The sequence below is a fragment of the Tenrec ecaudatus genome, chromosome 7 (genome assembly GCF_050624435.1).
Source record: "Tenrec ecaudatus isolate mTenEca1 chromosome 7, mTenEca1.hap1, whole genome shotgun sequence".
Classification (NCBI taxonomy): domain Eukaryota; kingdom Metazoa; phylum Chordata; class Mammalia; order Afrosoricida; family Tenrecidae; genus Tenrec; species Tenrec ecaudatus.
Genome location: NC_134536.1, coordinates 160,488,616 through 160,503,572, shown reverse-complemented (window position 1 = coordinate 160,503,572; position 14,957 = coordinate 160,488,616). Strand labels below are relative to the sequence as shown.

Below are 14,957 nucleotides of genomic sequence, written 5' to 3'. Positions count from 1 at the left end.
GGAGGAGGAGGGAAAGTACTATGGGAAGGAGGAATTGCCTGGGCAAAGGCATTTGGGGGAGCTGGGGAGAGTTTCTCCAAGACTGGCATGTCGAATGCATGTAGCGTGGTGATGGGGGGTGAATCCAGGGAGGGGACAGTCCTATAGGAACCCTTGTCCTCAAAGCCTGAGCTCAGAGCTGAAGGCTACGAAGAAAAGTGCAGCACTTGTAGAATGAGGGACATCAGGTAGAAAGAGGTTAGCTTAGGGGGCTAAGATCTCTGGCTGCACGGAAGAGGACTAGACTAGAGAAGATAGGAGTACTGGGGTGGGGGGCTGAGGAAAGTGCAGTCAGGCAGCAGCTCGGCCGTGGACTTGACAGCAGGAAGAAGGTAGAAACAGGGCTTGGTGGCTCATTGTGTGAGGGTAGGAGAGAGAGGTCTGCCGGACTGACTGACCAGGGCAGCGGAACTTAGCAAGCGAGACTCCAGAGGCATTGACAATGAGTTGGACGTTGGGCGTGCTGTGTGTAAGACACCAGGGGCCAGCCGGGCAAGGGATGTCCCGGGCCAGTTGTGGAAATTCCCGCCCTGAGATGGGAGCGAGAGAGAACTGGGGGTTAGTCATCGAGCTGGAGGCTAGATGCCGGGTTGTGAATGAGAGCTCCCATGTGTGAATGAGAGCAGGGGAGGAAAGAGAGAGAGAAAGCGCATGGCGGCTGGGAATGCTGTGGGTGTGGGGAACGGGGAGAGAAGTCCAGAAGCAAAGGAAAGGTTCGAAGAAGCAGTGATGAGCCCTAAGAGCGTTCCCCATCCCAGACACCCATCACTGGTACCTAGGGAGAAGGGTGGCAGTGCCAGCAGCTGGGCAGAGGGAGGCACAGTGAGGGGGGAATGGCAGACGCAGGGGTAGGGCAAGCTGGCTCGCCAAGCTTGGTTGTGAAAGGAAGCCCGCAGGCAACTGGGAGTCGTGGATGTCCTCCGGCCAAGAGCTGCATCAGGTTTAGCCATTGAAGGTAGGCCACCGGTGATGACTGATGATGGTGGGCGTAAGCAAAGGGGACAGATCCGTGGCCAGGACAGCCTGGGCCCACCGTGTTCAGGTGGGGGGCTAGCGGCAGGCGAGCCAGCCATGGAGGGCTGTAAGCCTCAGATTGTGAGGTTTGGGGTCAAACGACAACTGCATAAACGGTGGTGGAAGCATCAGCAGGGACTGCTGGGATCAGGCGGCGGGGGCTTCTCAGGGCCATCTGGTCCAGGTTGGCGTACAGCAGGCTCTGAAGGGTGATGAGGGAGGCAGGGTGGGCCCAGGCCTTGTCCCTCAGGGATCCTGGCCACCGGCATCCCCACCCCACTCCCATCTTCAGGCCCTTACCAGCTCCTGGTCTGGCTCAGCTGGTGTCTCGGGCTCCTCCATGACTGGCCTTGGTCTCGGTGGTGGCTGGGCCCTCACTATGCAGGGAGGGCAGAGCTGAGGGAGAGAGGATGACTGACTTGTCTGCTCCCAGCAGGGGCTCAGCCCCGGGCACTGAGGGATGCCATGAGCAGGTAAGGAAATGGGGTTGGAATTAGGCTCACCAAATCTGGAGAGTGGTCCCAGCTGGTGTGGCGGGGAACGCCTGAAAGGGGAATTGACAAGTCTTCCCAGAGCTACTTTCTGGTTAGCTCCTTCTCCAGGGCCCCGGCACCCCCAGCACAGACCCCTTGGCTACTGGCGCTCGGACACACAGAATCTCGTAGGTGCCACCCAACCAAATAGCCCTGTCCAGTCTGCAACCTGCGCCTCCCCCCACCACCACCCCACCGCACCCCTCATTAGGGGTCCACCCACCAGACCTGTGGCCTTGCCCCCAAGTTCTGACCTCCAAACCACCCCTCAGGGTTCCAGCTGTCAATCTTGTGGCTGCCAGGGTTCTGATCCCGCCTCTAGGCACACCTGAGAGAGTTCCACTGCTCACCTGTACAGCCACCAGGCCAAGACCAGCACCCCTAGTCCCAGGGCCAGCCCAGCGCTCAAGAGCAGGATCAGAAGCTGGGGGTTCATGAGCGCTGCAGGGAAGAGGTGGGGTACACAAGTCACAGGTGCCAAGACCACTTGCTGGAGCCTCTGGCCAAAGCCGCTCTCCCCTCCCGAAACCCCAACATACCCTGTGGAGGCTCAAGGGTCCTGCAATCGGCCCTGTCCTCCAGCACGCGGACCACAGTCTTGCTCTCCTCTCTGCTGCCCTTGCAGTAAAAGTTGCCCGAGTCTCCCGCGCTCAGGAGAAGCTGCAGCCGCCCAATGCCAGGGCCCAGGGTGCGCAGACGGCCTGCGAAGGGCTGCGCAGGAGGCGCCGGCGCTGCCGCCTCGGGGCTGCTGCTCGGTGAAGCCCACAGGATCGGACGGCGTCCTTTGGACAAGCCATTACAGGCTGGGAAGCTGGGTGCCCAGGCCCAGCGGATGGGGTTCGAGATTCCTACGCAGGAGATGTTCACCAGGTCCCCAGACCGGCCCTGCACGGAAGCTAAGAGCAGAGCCGGGTGGGAGGTGGTTAGGGCGGATATAGGCAGCCCTATGACCCCCCTCTCAGTATGCTCGCTCTAGGGGGTGCCCCTGGAGTCCTTCGGAGGACTCTTCCCTTGCCCCCCAGCCTCGCTCACCCCTCCTTCCCCAGACAGCACTTACCCCCTGGGTCCCCCTGAGCTCCTGAGAGCAGCAGCAGCTGCAGGACCAGAGCCATGGTTGGGATGGGGTGGGGATGGGCGCGCAGGGAGAGTGACTCAGCTAGAGAAACCGGAGGGAAGCAGGGGGAAGGGGGCTCAGATAAGAGCTGGGTGGGAGCGTGCCAGGGTGGGGAGCGGGCAGCTGGAATGGGATCCTTACAGGTCCACGCACGGCCCTCAGTGTTCTGGCCTTTTACACACTCATGTTTGAATGCTTAGCAGTGGCCTTCCATGAGCACCTTCCATGAGCACCCATGAGTTCTGGGGCCTGGTTGCGTGAGTTCAAGTCCTGATCCTACACAAGTCTCTTTGGGCCTTCTGTCTCGGGTAGAAAGGAGACAGGCAGATGGACTTCGTTCACAGGCTGTTGCTGTGAGAACGAAATGAACAGATCTGTGGAAACCACGTAGAACAATGACTGACTGATGCAGGAGGGTTACTGAACTGGTGGTCATTCGGCCAAAGGCCTTCCAGGTGGTGGTGGTGGGCGGGGACCCGGTAGATCAGAGAATCGTCTTCCTTAGGGTCTCCAGTGGCTAATTTGTTTGGAAATGCCAGGCGTTTCTTCTGAGGTGCCTCTGGGTAGACTAGAACCCCCAACCTTTTGGGTTAACAAGGGAGTGTGTTAGCTATTAGTGAATCACCCAAGTCCATTATTATTATTCTTATTGTACAGGCACCCTGGTGGTGGTGTGGGCTGTGAGGAGGATTGTTCATCACAAGGTCAGCAGTTCAAAACCACTAGCCCGCTCTGTGGGAGAAAGGAAAGGGGGTTTACTACTCCCTTCAAGGTGAAATCTCCAGAGGCAGTTCTGCCCTGTCCTGTAGGGTCAGAGTCCACTGGATGGCAATGAGCATGGAGGCGGACTCTTACTTTAGCTTCTAACTCATCACTCCCTGGCCAAGCTGCCCTTCCCCGCTGCTGTGCCCCACCCAGGCCAGCGGGCTTTGGCTGGGGCGGCATGTGTTGGAGGTGAGCACACCCCACAGAGAGCGCTGCAGCTCTCTTTAGAGCCAAGTGACTAAGGCGAAGCCAGCCCGAGTGGAGTCTTAGAACCTCAGAGGAGCCCTGGGGCAGCCCCACCTTAGCGGGTGGGCAGTGGATCCCACACTTCTGCTCCTCTGACATCCTAGAAATCCTTGGTGAGGTCACGGATGCCGCTGCTTCCTTCTGGGGCTGCAGAAGGGATGGGAAGCTCAAGGGGAGCAGAATGAAGAGCCATGAGACCCCTCCCATCTTCAGTTTGCATCCTCCCGGGCCCTCCAGGGACCATGTGACAGGAGGTGCATGTGACAGTCACCGTAGCCTGTGCCCCATGGCCCGCTTCCCAGGAAGCAGCAGAAGCTCCCATGGTGGTCATTGCGACATCGCCATGACTTCTGTTGGCTGATTCAGAGGACTGGACAGACAGGTGACAACCAGGAGGGGCACCTTGGCTTGAGACCAGGAAGGAAAGTGGATGGACACCCCTGCCTTCTCTTACTGCTTGCTCCCCCTTTACCCAGCTACGCCTACTCAGCTCTCCCCACCCCTCCTTTTCCCCTCTGGAACTGCAGCTGCACATAAATGGAGGGAGGGGCTAAGGCAGTAGGGAAGGGAGGGGCCTTCAGGAATATAAATTCACAAAAGGCCACTCAACTCCCTGAGTGGAGCCCTGGAGCTGTCGGCTGCTGTAACTGACCATTCTCAGGACCCTCACCATGAAAGGCCTGGCGCTCATCACCCTGTCTGCTGTGTTCTGCTGGGTCTCAGGTGAGCATCTGGGGAGGCAAGGACTGGGTTCAACTTGCCCCACCCACTGCCCTACACTGCCCACTCCCAGGATCCCGGACACCCCAGCCCCAACTGGTTCAGCGCTCCTGGGCCACCCAGATCAGACCTCCCTACCACTTCTCAGGCTCCCGGTCCTCCCTGCTCAGACTCCTTCCTGCCTCCAAGACCAGCTCTTCTCACCTGCCAGAGCTCCAGACCCCTGTTCCCACCCCAGGCAGCCCTCTCCTCAGACTCTCAGACATCCAATTCCTGCACCAACCCTTACTCCAATACCCAGCTGCCCAGGATCCAGCTGGTTGACCTTCTCTGCCTTGCTTTCCTGGGCTCAGCAAGGTGTTGAGCCAGGTGTTTAGCGAGTCTCCCTTTTTGTCTAGCCTCCCGCCTCCTCCCTTAGAGGCACTAGGTGCTCAGTCCCTCAGCTGAGATTTTCCCCAGTCCCCCATGCTCCTCCTTTTGGGTCACATATGACCCCCTTCCCTACCAGAATGCACGTCTCCACATCCTCCTCAAGACTAAAGACATCTTTTTGGGTAGTTATCTTCCCAAGTAACCTTTTAGAACTTCTCCAGGAGCCGGAGAGACTTTAGGAGCCTTGGGAGAGAAAGAGAGAGAGAGAGAGAGAGAGAGAGACAGGTGTGGGAAAGGTTCCAGGGCTTACTCACACCCAAGGAAAGATGGATTTCACTGAGCCGGAGAGACTTTAGGAGACCTGGGAGGGTGTGTGTGTGTGTGTGTGTGTGTGTGTGTGTGTGTGTGTGTGTGTGTGTGTGTACAGGGTGGGGGGAAGGCTCCAGGGCTTGCTCACACCCAACGAAGGAAAGATGAGCTTCACTGAGATTTATTCACCAGGCTCCTCCACCCTCCCTTTCCCAAACCTTCTGAGCCCAAACCCTGGTTTAGCAGAGGCGGGAACATTGGGGTGGGAAGCGCCCCTTCTGCCTCTGTCCTCTGCACCGGTAGTAAGGTGTTAGGGTGGAGGCAGGCCAGATGTTTCCCTTCCTTTCTGCTGGAGAACTTTTGGGGTGAGAGGCTCTCTCTCAGGTGTGGCTCTTCTTCCCACACTCTTGGCAGCCCCGGCAGGTACAGAGTGAGTTTCAAAAGCTCCCGACCTACAAATGGCTCTGTCTTCGGGCTCAAGTTCTCAGGCATTGTTGCCAATGTGTGTAACCCCTCGTCCTGTTGCGTAGATTTTATGTTTTTAATAGTGTTTCCTTCCAATTCAAACCTGTGTCAGGACCACTTCTGACTTCCTTTCCTTCCAGGCGGCATTCCCAAGTTTGTGCTGGAAGTCCAGCCCCTTTGATTCTGTCCCATATGGCATGGCTGGAAGGAAAAACGTATAGGGTGTGGGCCTTTCACAAAACAACAACTCCACCCTCACCTGCCGCCCGCTTCCCATTTTTGCCGCATCATTCACCTCTGCCCAACTAGTCTCAACAAGTCCAGGGCTTACCTGATTGGCTCTCCTCCTCCTCCCTCCACCTCGGCTGCCCCTGGGAGAGCCAGCCAGAGACCCCAACTGCTCAGCCCAACTTGTGTCTCCCCAGCTGACATTCGATGTCACTCCTGCTACAAGGTGCCCGTGCTGGGCTGCGTGGACCGACAGTCCTGCCGCCTGGAGCCAAACCACCAGTGCCTGACAACGAATGTGTACCTTGGTAATGGCCCCTTCTGCGGCGGGGGCTGGGGGTGGGCGGTGCAGGCCCGTGACTCCATGGAAGGGGCTGAAGCCTAACTAGGATTAAGGCTAAAATGGAGCAGAGATGCTATTGGGCCAAACACAAGTTAAGTGCAAAGTACTGCTCTCAATCTTTACCTGGATTGGTCCACTACATGTTCAGTACAACCCAACGATTGGGGGTGTGTGTGTGTGCTATGGCTATTCTGAAGAAATAGAACCTCACAAAGAGATGGTTACCGCACACACCCCACCCCGGGCTTCATAGCCAGAGCTGGCAAGCGATAGGATCAGTATCAGCAGGATGGGATCAGGATCAGCAGGCAGACAGGGTAAGAAAGCGCAGAAGGAAGATCAGATGGAGGGGGGTCAAGGACAGGGCTGGGCAGAAAGGAAGCCTGGTGGGATGTACGGGGTGGTGCGGGAGACGGTGGCCTGCCAGGTGACCCCCTCCCCTTCCTATCCTCAGGTAAGATGTGGGTTTTCTCCAACCTGCGCTGTGGTACACCGGAAGAACCGTGTCGTGAGGCCCTCAACCAAACCAGCCACAAGCTGGGCCTGACTTACAACACCACCTGCTGCAGGACGGACAACTGCAACAGCCCAGCCCCCCGGCCCGCCCCAGGCCTGCCCCTCGTCCTCTTCACTTCCCTGGCTGGCCTTGGCCTCTGGCTGCTGCACTGAGACACCTCATGCCTGCCTACCTCCGCCTGAGCCTCCCTAAGGTTTCCCACTCCTCCCAGCTGCCCAGAACGGTCTCTGCCTAGCTCCCATTATTGTTCAGTTAGATAACCTCAGAGTGGACTTTATCTGCCTCCTTACCATAATCTTGAACCCTGAATTTATTCGATTCCTTCCTATTTCCAAGGAACCCCTGGTGCTATAGTGGGCTAAGCCCTGGCAGTCAACCAAAAGGTCAGCGGTTCAAACCTCCCAGCACCTCCATGGGGGAAAGATGAGGCTGTCTGCTCCCAGAAGGCTTAGTCTCAGAACCCCCAGCAGTACTTCTGCTCTGCCCTGCAGGGGTCCCTAGGGTCAGGGTTGACTCAATGTCAGTGGACTTAGTTTTTTGTTTTGTTTTTCTCACTTCCAAGGATCCCTGGTGGCACAGTGGGTTAAGCGTTGGGCAGCTGATCACAAGGTTGGCAGTTCAAACCCTTTAGCCACTGCCAGGGAGAAAGATGAAACCTTACTGGGAGCACAATTCCTGTTTGTTGTGGTTGCTATTGTTGGTTCTCATTTCCTTCTGGACCACTCCAGATCCTCAGTGTCCCCGTGAAAGGCTCCCCTCTCTGCTTCTGGTACCCTACCCCACCCCACCAGTGAGAGATGAATTGCGGCTTCTGTCCTGTTCTCAAGAAAGGCTCTCAGGAAGGGCCCGATGACCTCGTTCACACCCAGCTCCTCCGGTGTCGCCCAGCCCCACACTCTTTCCAGTTCGCATAATAAACATCTGTGTCTGATCATTTGTGCACTTATTGTCAGCAGACCTAACTGTCAGGTACCTTCCCCCCAGTAAAGAATTCAATCCCCATTACAGTCCTCCGAGGTCCTCGCTCAACCCAGAATCCTTCAGGGCGTTTCCCCGGGAAAGCTAGGCTGGGCAGCTGGAGGAACAGGCCCTGTAGGCTTCCTTCCATCTTCCCTTCCAGCTCACAGGGGGAAGTCTGCGCAGGCTCCAGTGCTTGGAGAAACAATCCTTATCCCAGACTTAGGCTGCGCCTTTGGTGTGCTGCCAGGAAGGAGGTGCGTGCGGCCTGGCTCGAAGGCTCTCCAGAACGTGTAAGGAGAGTTAGAAGGAGATGGGGCCCAGGACCCTCTTCTCAGGCACTAGGTCGGCAGGTTAAAGCCAGAGGCCTCCGCTTGACCTGGTGACTAAGTGGGATACCATGCCAAGTCTCCTATCATGGGGCTCACCCTTCTCTCTAGTCTCAATTCAAGATAGGCCTACTAGGAGGGACAAGAAGGCAAGAGGCAGAAGAAGAAGAAGAAGACAAGAGGAACAAGCACAGAGAGCCAGGAGAAGAAGAAGAAGAAGAAGGGGGAGGAGGAGGAGGAGGAGGAGAAGGAGGAGGAGGAGGAGGAAGAGGAGGAGAAGGAGAAGGAGAAGAAGGCGGCAAGAGGAACAAGCACAGAGAGCCAGGCTCAAGGAGTCTTGTTGATGTCCAGAGTCCCGAACCTGCTCTTTCACAGATCCCCGTTGCTAAGGAAAATTGCCCCCAGCAACAAGATGGAGGCTGGATTAAGGCATCGGGCCTTCCGGTAGTCTGGACCTGGTCAACTGGGGTCTAGTTGCGCAGCACGGTCATAAAGTCCACTGAGGTTTAGGTAACCCCCAAACTAGAACTCCGATGCCTCTGTAGTACCTCTTCAGCCCTCCCCACCACAGACAATCGAGGAAGCTTCCCCGTCATCTGTGGAATGGTGGGTCGATTTTAATGGCTCACAGCGGAATGTTTCCACCTCACTCCAGATGTCCAGGTCTCCTTTGCTCCCCCCCTCCCCCCGCGTTTCCTCCCACGATCCTGTCCACAGTCCTGCCAAGAGCAAGGCCACCACAGTGGCCATGGCAGCCCAGAAGGATGCTGGGGCCCCGGGGCGTCCCATGGCGCCTCTGCATAGGTCTCCGGAGCAGCAGAGTCCTTGCGGGTGGTGGAAGTCACGTCGCCCGACAGCTTGGTTTCCACTTGGCTGCAATGATGGGCTGCCACGCAGGCGGGATGATGCTGAATCCCAGTCACTGAGGCTGAGGGGGGAGAAAGAGACTGGTGGTGGACGCTGTCTTAAGGCCGTGGTTCTGGTGCTGAGGCCCGGCACTGGGCTGTGAACCGGGAGATTGGGGGCTCCAAACCACCAGCCGCTCTTTGAGAGGGAAATAAAGCTATCCAATCCTGTAAGGATCTCCGGTCTCAGGATGCCCATGTGGGGTTGCCATGAGTCAGCAGTGGGGGGTTGGAACAAAACATAAATACATGCAATGTGCACGAGGAAACAGACTTGAGTGGAGATCCACAAACCCACTGCCTTCCAGTCAATTCCCACTCCAGACAGCCTGCGGGCCGGAACAGAACCGCTCCACAGAGTCTCTGCGACTCCAACTTTATGGGAGCAGACCTTGGAGCTAGCAGACGTTGGGCATGAATGGACTCACTGGTTAAATAGGCTAAGGAGAATTCGTAGTATTGTGCCGATGTTGGTTTCTGACTTCCGTACTGGGACTGGGTCGTGGCGTCACGGGGTGGCACAGATGGCTAACACGCTTGGCCGCTCATCAAAAGGTGGAAGGTTGGCGTCCACTCTGATTCAAGGGACTCTACCTTCCAAAAATCAGCCACCGAATACCCCGCCGAGCAGTTCTCCCGTGCACACCGGGGCTGTGAGGTGCTGCAATCCAGTCAACAGCAACACGGTGTGGTTCGGTTCGGTTCGGCCGGCCTAATGAATAAGCATTCAGTGAAGCTAACCAAAAGGGCAGCAGTTTCAACTGCTCAGGAGAAGGACGTGGAGGATGCGATCACCAAGACCATACAGCCTTTGGAAACCCTATGGGGGCAGTTCTGCTCTGCCACGGTGTGTGTGTGTCGGGGGCGGGGTTCATATGAGCCAGAATCAGCAGCAGTCCTGGCTACATGAGAGATTAATATTAGGGGAAGTTGGTTAAAGGGCCTAGACCAGGGATCCTCAAACTTTTTAAAACAGGGGGCCAGTTCACTGTCCCTCAGACCCATTGAAGGGCCGGACTATAGTTTAAAAGAAAAAATATACTATGAACAAATTTCCTACACACACTGCACATATCTTATTTTTAAGTAAAAAAAACAAACGGGGCAGAAACACCTGGCGGGCCGGATAAATGTCCTGGGTGGGCCGCATGGGGCCCGCGGGCCATAGTTTGAGGACGCCTGGCCTAAAGGGACACCGTAAGAGCGCTGGTGGTATGGTGGTGATGCCCTGGGCTGCGATGTGCCAGGTCAACAGTTTGAAGCCACCAGGCTCTCTCTGGGAGAAAGATGGGGCTTTCTGCTCCTATAAGCAGTTCCAGTCTGGGAAACCCAGGGACAGTTCTGTCCTGCCCTCTCGACTCACTGACTCGATGGCATTGAGTCAAAGGAACTCTGCATTATTTCTTGCAACTTTATCTCCACCTAAGATTATTTGAAAATGAAACATGTATCCCTCCCTCATCCTTAGTTGATGCCTGGAGTTAAAGTTTGGTTTAACGGTTTGGCCTCTGCCTTCAAGAGACAGAGCTTTTGCAGTGACCAGTGAATGGCCTTCAAGAGACAGAGCTTTTGCAGTGACCAGTGAATGGACTGATGAGGTATTTTCCGGGCGAGAGATGGGGTACCAAGACCCTGGGCTTCGGAGGGGCTGCGTGCCAGGAGCCAGAAGGGACTGACAGGCTGCCCTCCTCTGACAGCGTCACCATCTGCCAGAGCCAGCCTTGAAAGCCAGCAGGATGGAGGGAAAGGAGGAAGGGGGGCAAGGCTGAGGACTCATGGTTCCTGGGAAGGGAAGCTTCATTTGCCCTGCTGGGGAGCCACCGCATCCGCCTCACCACCACCACCACCACCACCACCACCACCACCACCACCACCACCACCACCACCACCACCACCACCGGCCCCTGCCGCTCCATCTCCACAGGAGCTGCTCCCAGGGCTTTCGCAGTGGAAACTTCCAATTTGGTTTCCTGGAAGGAGAGAGGAGGTGCTGGAGGGGGCACTGGGACCCCGAGGGGAGCCAGCTGGCAGAGGGGAGGAGGGATGGGCTGGGTGAGAGGTGCCAGCTTCCTCCTTACCCAAGGCAGTCCCCAGCAGGGTGCCCAGCAGGATCCCTACCAGGTGGGGGCTCATCCTGTCAGCAGTGCCTCTCCCTCCCCCACCCCAACCTGGACTCAGCTCTGGCAGCCTTAAAAAAAAAAACCCTTACCTTGGGCTTTATAGGGCAATAAAAAGGGGAGCGAGGAGGAGCTGGGGCTGAGCATCAAGGGTCCTCCCAGGGGACAGAGGGGGAGGGGGCCACCCCAAGGAAGAAAGCCTTCTGACATCTTCAGGAACTCCCAACTTCCGGTCCATCTGAAGCCTTGAGCCAAGGTCCCCTGTCCCATAACCTTGTTGCCAACTGGTTCTGATTCCCTGTGAGCCCCTGTGCTGTGCCTGGGCTCTCTATGAGGTGAGGTTTTGACCTTAGCCCCCTACAGAAGCCCTTCAGGTAAACACCAAAGTGCAAACCAGTTGCCTGCTGCTCAGGGGCCTCCCAGGACCCCTACCCTCTGCTGAGTGACCCATTCCCACTCCAGAGCTGCTCTTCCGCTCCCTGAAATGGCTCCGGGACAGCGGGGGTAGGTGGGGGGGAGAAGCGGGCTGAGCATTTTTACAGAACTAGCCAGCCTTCTCTTCCTCCGGAGGGGCCCTTGGGGAGTTCCAATCGGGGATCTTCAGGGTTAATATTTAACCCACTGTGTCTTCACCAGCCCCCACCCCCAAGACCCCCCCCCCCCCGGGAGTCTCTCAAAATTTCTTGTGTCACGCACCCCAGCCAAAGCTACCACCATATCCCACCCTGATCCTAAACGGGTTTGTCAAACACAGCTGCTTTTTGCTCGGTCCTGTTGGCTTTGTCCTTGCAAATCCAGCATCGTCGTCTTGGTGTCTTTCAATGCATTGATGAGAAACTATTTACCGCATATACCCGAGTATAAGCCAACCGGGACATCAGCCCAGGCACCTCATGACACCATAAAAACGTGCCGAAAAACTCGGCTTCTACACGAGTGTATACAGTACATTTCTTCTGTTTTCGCTTCTGGTCTAGTGCCCATCGATATAACCCAACGGCAGCAAAGCTCTGGGTGATCTTCAGTGATTTTTAAGCGTGTAGAGAGGTTGTGAGACTGTACACCACCCCTCCCTCTGCCATGCCCTCCCCCCGCCAAAAAATTGCGTTTGCTATTTTCTGAGAAAAAAAAAGAACTTATTTTTTACACTGCTGCTCTGCCAATGCGTCTGTCATCTCCCAGTGCCACCTGCCCCCTGTGCAGTTTGACGCTCCTGTGGGGTGGGGAGGGTGGCTGGTTCAGCTGGTCTCTCCTCTCCAAACTCGCAGCCACAACCTTGAAGTTGCTGGCATGAGGACACCCCTCCCCTTTCCCCTGAATTCCGGCCCCTCTCCCCAGAGGACTCTAGACTCCTAAAGGACCCAGGACTTTCCTCCAGTCTTTCTGACCCCCACATTTCCTGCCCACCCAGGGAAACACTCCGGCCCTTCCAGCTGGTCCCTCCCTGCATGATTCAGTCTGTCCTCCCAGGTAGTAACGCTGGGAGGGCTAATTATGGGGGAGGAACAGTTGGGGCTCTGGGAATCAAAGGGACCTGCTGCTGGGTAGGGTCCCTGCCACCCAGCTGGGCTTTATGTAGGAGAGCCCCCCCCCCCCATGTCCTTGACATCTCGCTCAATTTCCCTCCGATCTGGGATGCAAGAGCGCTCCTTGGTGCTGAGCAAGCTTGATGAGGAGAGGGAGGGAGGGAAGGGGAGAAGAAGGGAAGGTGGCAGACGCGCCCCAGGAGGGGCAGACCGAGTTGAGCGTAAAGGAGACATGCACACATGCACACGGAGGAAACGGAGAAGCCCCTCCGGGCCGGGCTGGGTGGCCTAGAGGAGGGGGCAGGAAGAAGGTGAGAGGTGTGGGTGTCTTGGAGCAGGCAGGGGCCCCCTGCTGCTGTGTGAGGCCGGCTCCCTCGTGTGAATCTGGGCACTCCCTCCCTAGGTGTGTTTGTTTTCTTCGGGTCCCTCCCTGTCTTGCACCCTGCTCCGACTCCACTCTTAAGGCTCTCAGGGCGCAGAGCACCTTCTGCCAGATTCCTGAGCTCAGCTCTGAAGCCAGCCAGCCATGGGCTCTTCGGTCATCTTCTTCTGCCTCCTGTACCTCTGGGGGGCACTGGGTAAGGGTGGGCCAGGGAGCTGGTGGGGAGGGGCTCATGGAGGAGCCTGAGCACTGATGTGGGCATGTGAGAATAGGGGAGCCTTTGGAATTAACTGGGAATGGCATCAGCCTGTGGGGTGGAACAAGGAAAACCAGTGGGCAGGGAAGGGGGAGAGTTTTCTTTCAAAGGCCAATGGGAATAGGTATGTTTTTCTTGCCGTTTCTTTAACTGATGCTTCTACCTCCTTGCACCTCTAGCTGCCTTTTGCTTCTTTGCTAGACCTCTTCCTGCCTGACGCCCCAACCCCCCAATTCCTATTTCCTCACCTGTTTCAACTTTCTGCTCTTTCTTCCCAGGCTCTCCTCTCCTCTCTTTTCTGACCAGGTCACCCCTGGTTTCTCTTTGTCTCTGTTTGCCCTTCTTTTTCGTGGGGATAGTATAGGAGTGGGGGGGAGGCGTAGAACCGCCCCTGTGCTTTCAGAGACTGTGGCTCTTTAGGGAGGGATGGACAGGGAGAGTATGTCTTTCTCCAGAGAAGTGGCTTGTGCTTTCAAACTGTGACCACTGAGCCACCATCACAATGAGTTTGGACGTTGATGAGCTCCTTTTCCCTCCGCCCTCCCCTTCCCTCGGGGGGGGGGGGGGGCGGGCTCCCTTCTCCCCTGGGTTTCTCTTTTCTTCTGCCCCTTCAGGCCTCAGCCCTTCCCCAGCCCCAGCGCGGCTCCGATGTTACACGTGCAACTTTGCTAAACCCTGCTTTCCCGTCCCCACGGAATGTCAGGACGGTGAAACTTGCGCTGTCAGTGTTGGCACCTCAGGTAGGAAACCCGCCCCCCCCCCCCGCCCCTGCTCCGATGGCCTATCTCCACCTCCACCCATCCTCCTGCCCTTTCCACCGCCCACAGCCTTCTTCTGCTCCCCCCTCAGCCTTCCCCCTTGTTCCCCAGATCAGGGCGAGAACATTGAACGCAAGGGCTGCCTCCCAAGCTCTCAATGCTCCCTGCAAGGCCATGCCACCTACTGGTCGCGCTCCTATACTCTGCGGCACCGGTGTTGCCAACAGGACTTGTGCAACGCAGCCCCGCGCCTGCAAGGGCTCCCCAGCCCGCTCCTGCTCGCGGCCCCCCTCCTCTCGGCCAGCCTCGCGTGGGGCGGCCACTTCTTCCACTAGCCACGGGATCGGGATCGGCAGCCCGCAGCCCAGGATGCTTCAGCATCACCACCAAGGCCCTGGAAAGAACTGCATAGCGTCTTTTAGATGAGCCCAAGAAGCTGAGTTTGTAAGGAGACCTGCCACCTCCAGACTCCTCTGCAGGCCTCTACTGAGCACAATCTCACCAACAATGCCCAGCTGGATACCCCCTCCTGTCGTCCACAGTTGATGCCCCATCTTCCACCCATGTCTCTAGCAAGGCAGGCATTTCAGGCTCCCAGGCAAGGGGACTGAAGAGTTGGTGGGTACCAGGCGCGGGGAGGAGGGGAATCTTGCAGGAGAGATCCACTTTTAGAGCAGGAATTTTGGAAGGAGGGCTTGGGGAGTTTGTTTAATTGAATAAAAAGGCTGTCTGGTATTCCAGCAACACTGTGTGTGTGTGTGTGTGTGTACACCGGCTCTCTCTGTGGGTCTGTCTACATGCTGTGGGGTAGGTTGGGCTCGGGTGCTAGAATCCGAATCAGAACTTTCACCCCATTCTCCGTCTGTGTCATCCGCGTCCTCCCTCTTGCCACCGGCTTAGCTTAAGCCACTGCAGGCCCAAGGCATGTGGCAAGGCTCCCAAGAAGGCTTTTCTGCAAGGAGGCACCCGCCAGAGTCCAGGCTCAGGGGAGGCCTGGTAGACTGTGAGGGTGCAGGAGGGGTGGCTTGCACTTGGGATCCTTTCGGCTGAGGACCTGGGCCT

General features: G+C 57.0%; 3 protein-coding genes across 3 annotated transcripts in view; 1 reads left to right on the top strand and 2 right to left on the bottom strand.

Moving 5' to 3' along the window:
* Nucleotides 1-1,147: 1,147 nt before the first annotated feature.
* On the bottom strand, nt 1,148-2,698 carry MPIG6B (megakaryocyte and platelet inhibitory receptor G6b). The gene is made up of 6 exons (XM_075553832.1): nt 2,644-2,698; nt 2,126-2,482; nt 1,937-2,027; nt 1,557-1,561; nt 1,354-1,430; nt 1,148-1,255 (listed from the first exon to the last, which is right to left on the bottom strand). The coding sequence occupies exons 1-6, from the start codon at nt 2,696-2,698 to the stop codon at nt 1,148-1,150; spliced, it is 693 nt and encodes a 230-aa protein (XP_075409947.1).
* Nucleotides 2,699-2,837: 139 nt separating this feature from the next.
* LY6G6C (lymphocyte antigen 6 family member G6C) lies at nt 2,838-7,562 on the top strand. Its single transcript, XM_075554160.1, has 3 exons — nt 2,838-4,434; nt 6,003-6,113; nt 6,603-7,562. Exons 1-3 carry the CDS (start codon nt 4,383-4,385, stop codon nt 6,815-6,817), a joined length of 378 nt encoding a protein of 125 aa, XP_075410275.1. The 5' UTR covers nt 2,838-4,382; the 3' UTR covers nt 6,818-7,562.
* A 1,035-nt stretch (nt 7,563-8,597) lies between these two features.
* LY6G6F (lymphocyte antigen 6 family member G6F) overlaps nt 8,598-14,957 on the bottom strand; it is a 17,273-nt gene continuing 10,913 nt past the window's right edge. The window contains exons 7-10 of the mRNA XM_075553831.1: nt 14,081-14,267; nt 12,941-13,073; nt 8,720-8,879; nt 8,598-8,670 (exon numbers count right to left, since the gene is read on the bottom strand). Of these exons, the coding sequence (XP_075409946.1) occupies nt 8,598-8,670; nt 8,720-8,879; nt 12,941-13,073; nt 14,081-14,267 (553 nt within the window). The remainder of the gene's footprint in view (nt 8,671-8,719; nt 8,880-12,940; nt 13,074-14,080; nt 14,268-14,957) is intronic.

Excerpts from the sequence above, each read along its gene's own strand:
- MPIG6B (XM_075553832.1), bottom strand. The coding sequence starts at position 2,698 with ATGGCTCTGGTCCTGCAGCTGCTGCTGCTCTCAGGAGCTCAGGGGGAC. Across the intron at positions 2,028-2,125 it reads GACCCTTGAGCCTCCACAGG|CGCTCATGAACCCCCAGCTT; the intron begins GTATGTTGGGGT and ends TCTTCCCTGCAG. Across the intron at positions 1,256-1,353 it reads CTGAGCCAGACCAGGAGCTG|AGCCTGCTGTACGCCAACCT; the intron begins GTAAGGGCCTGA and ends ATCACCCTTCAG.
- LY6G6C (XM_075554160.1), top strand. The coding sequence starts at position 4,383 with ATGAAAGGCCTGGCGCTCATCACCCTGTCTGCTGTGTTCTGCTGGGTC. Across the intron at positions 4,435-6,002 it reads TGTGTTCTGCTGGGTCTCAG|CTGACATTCGATGTCACTCC; the intron begins GTGAGCATCTGG and ends GTGTCTCCCCAG. Across the intron at positions 6,114-6,602 it reads GACAACGAATGTGTACCTTG|GTAAGATGTGGGTTTTCTCC; the intron begins GTAATGGCCCCT and ends TCCTATCCTCAG.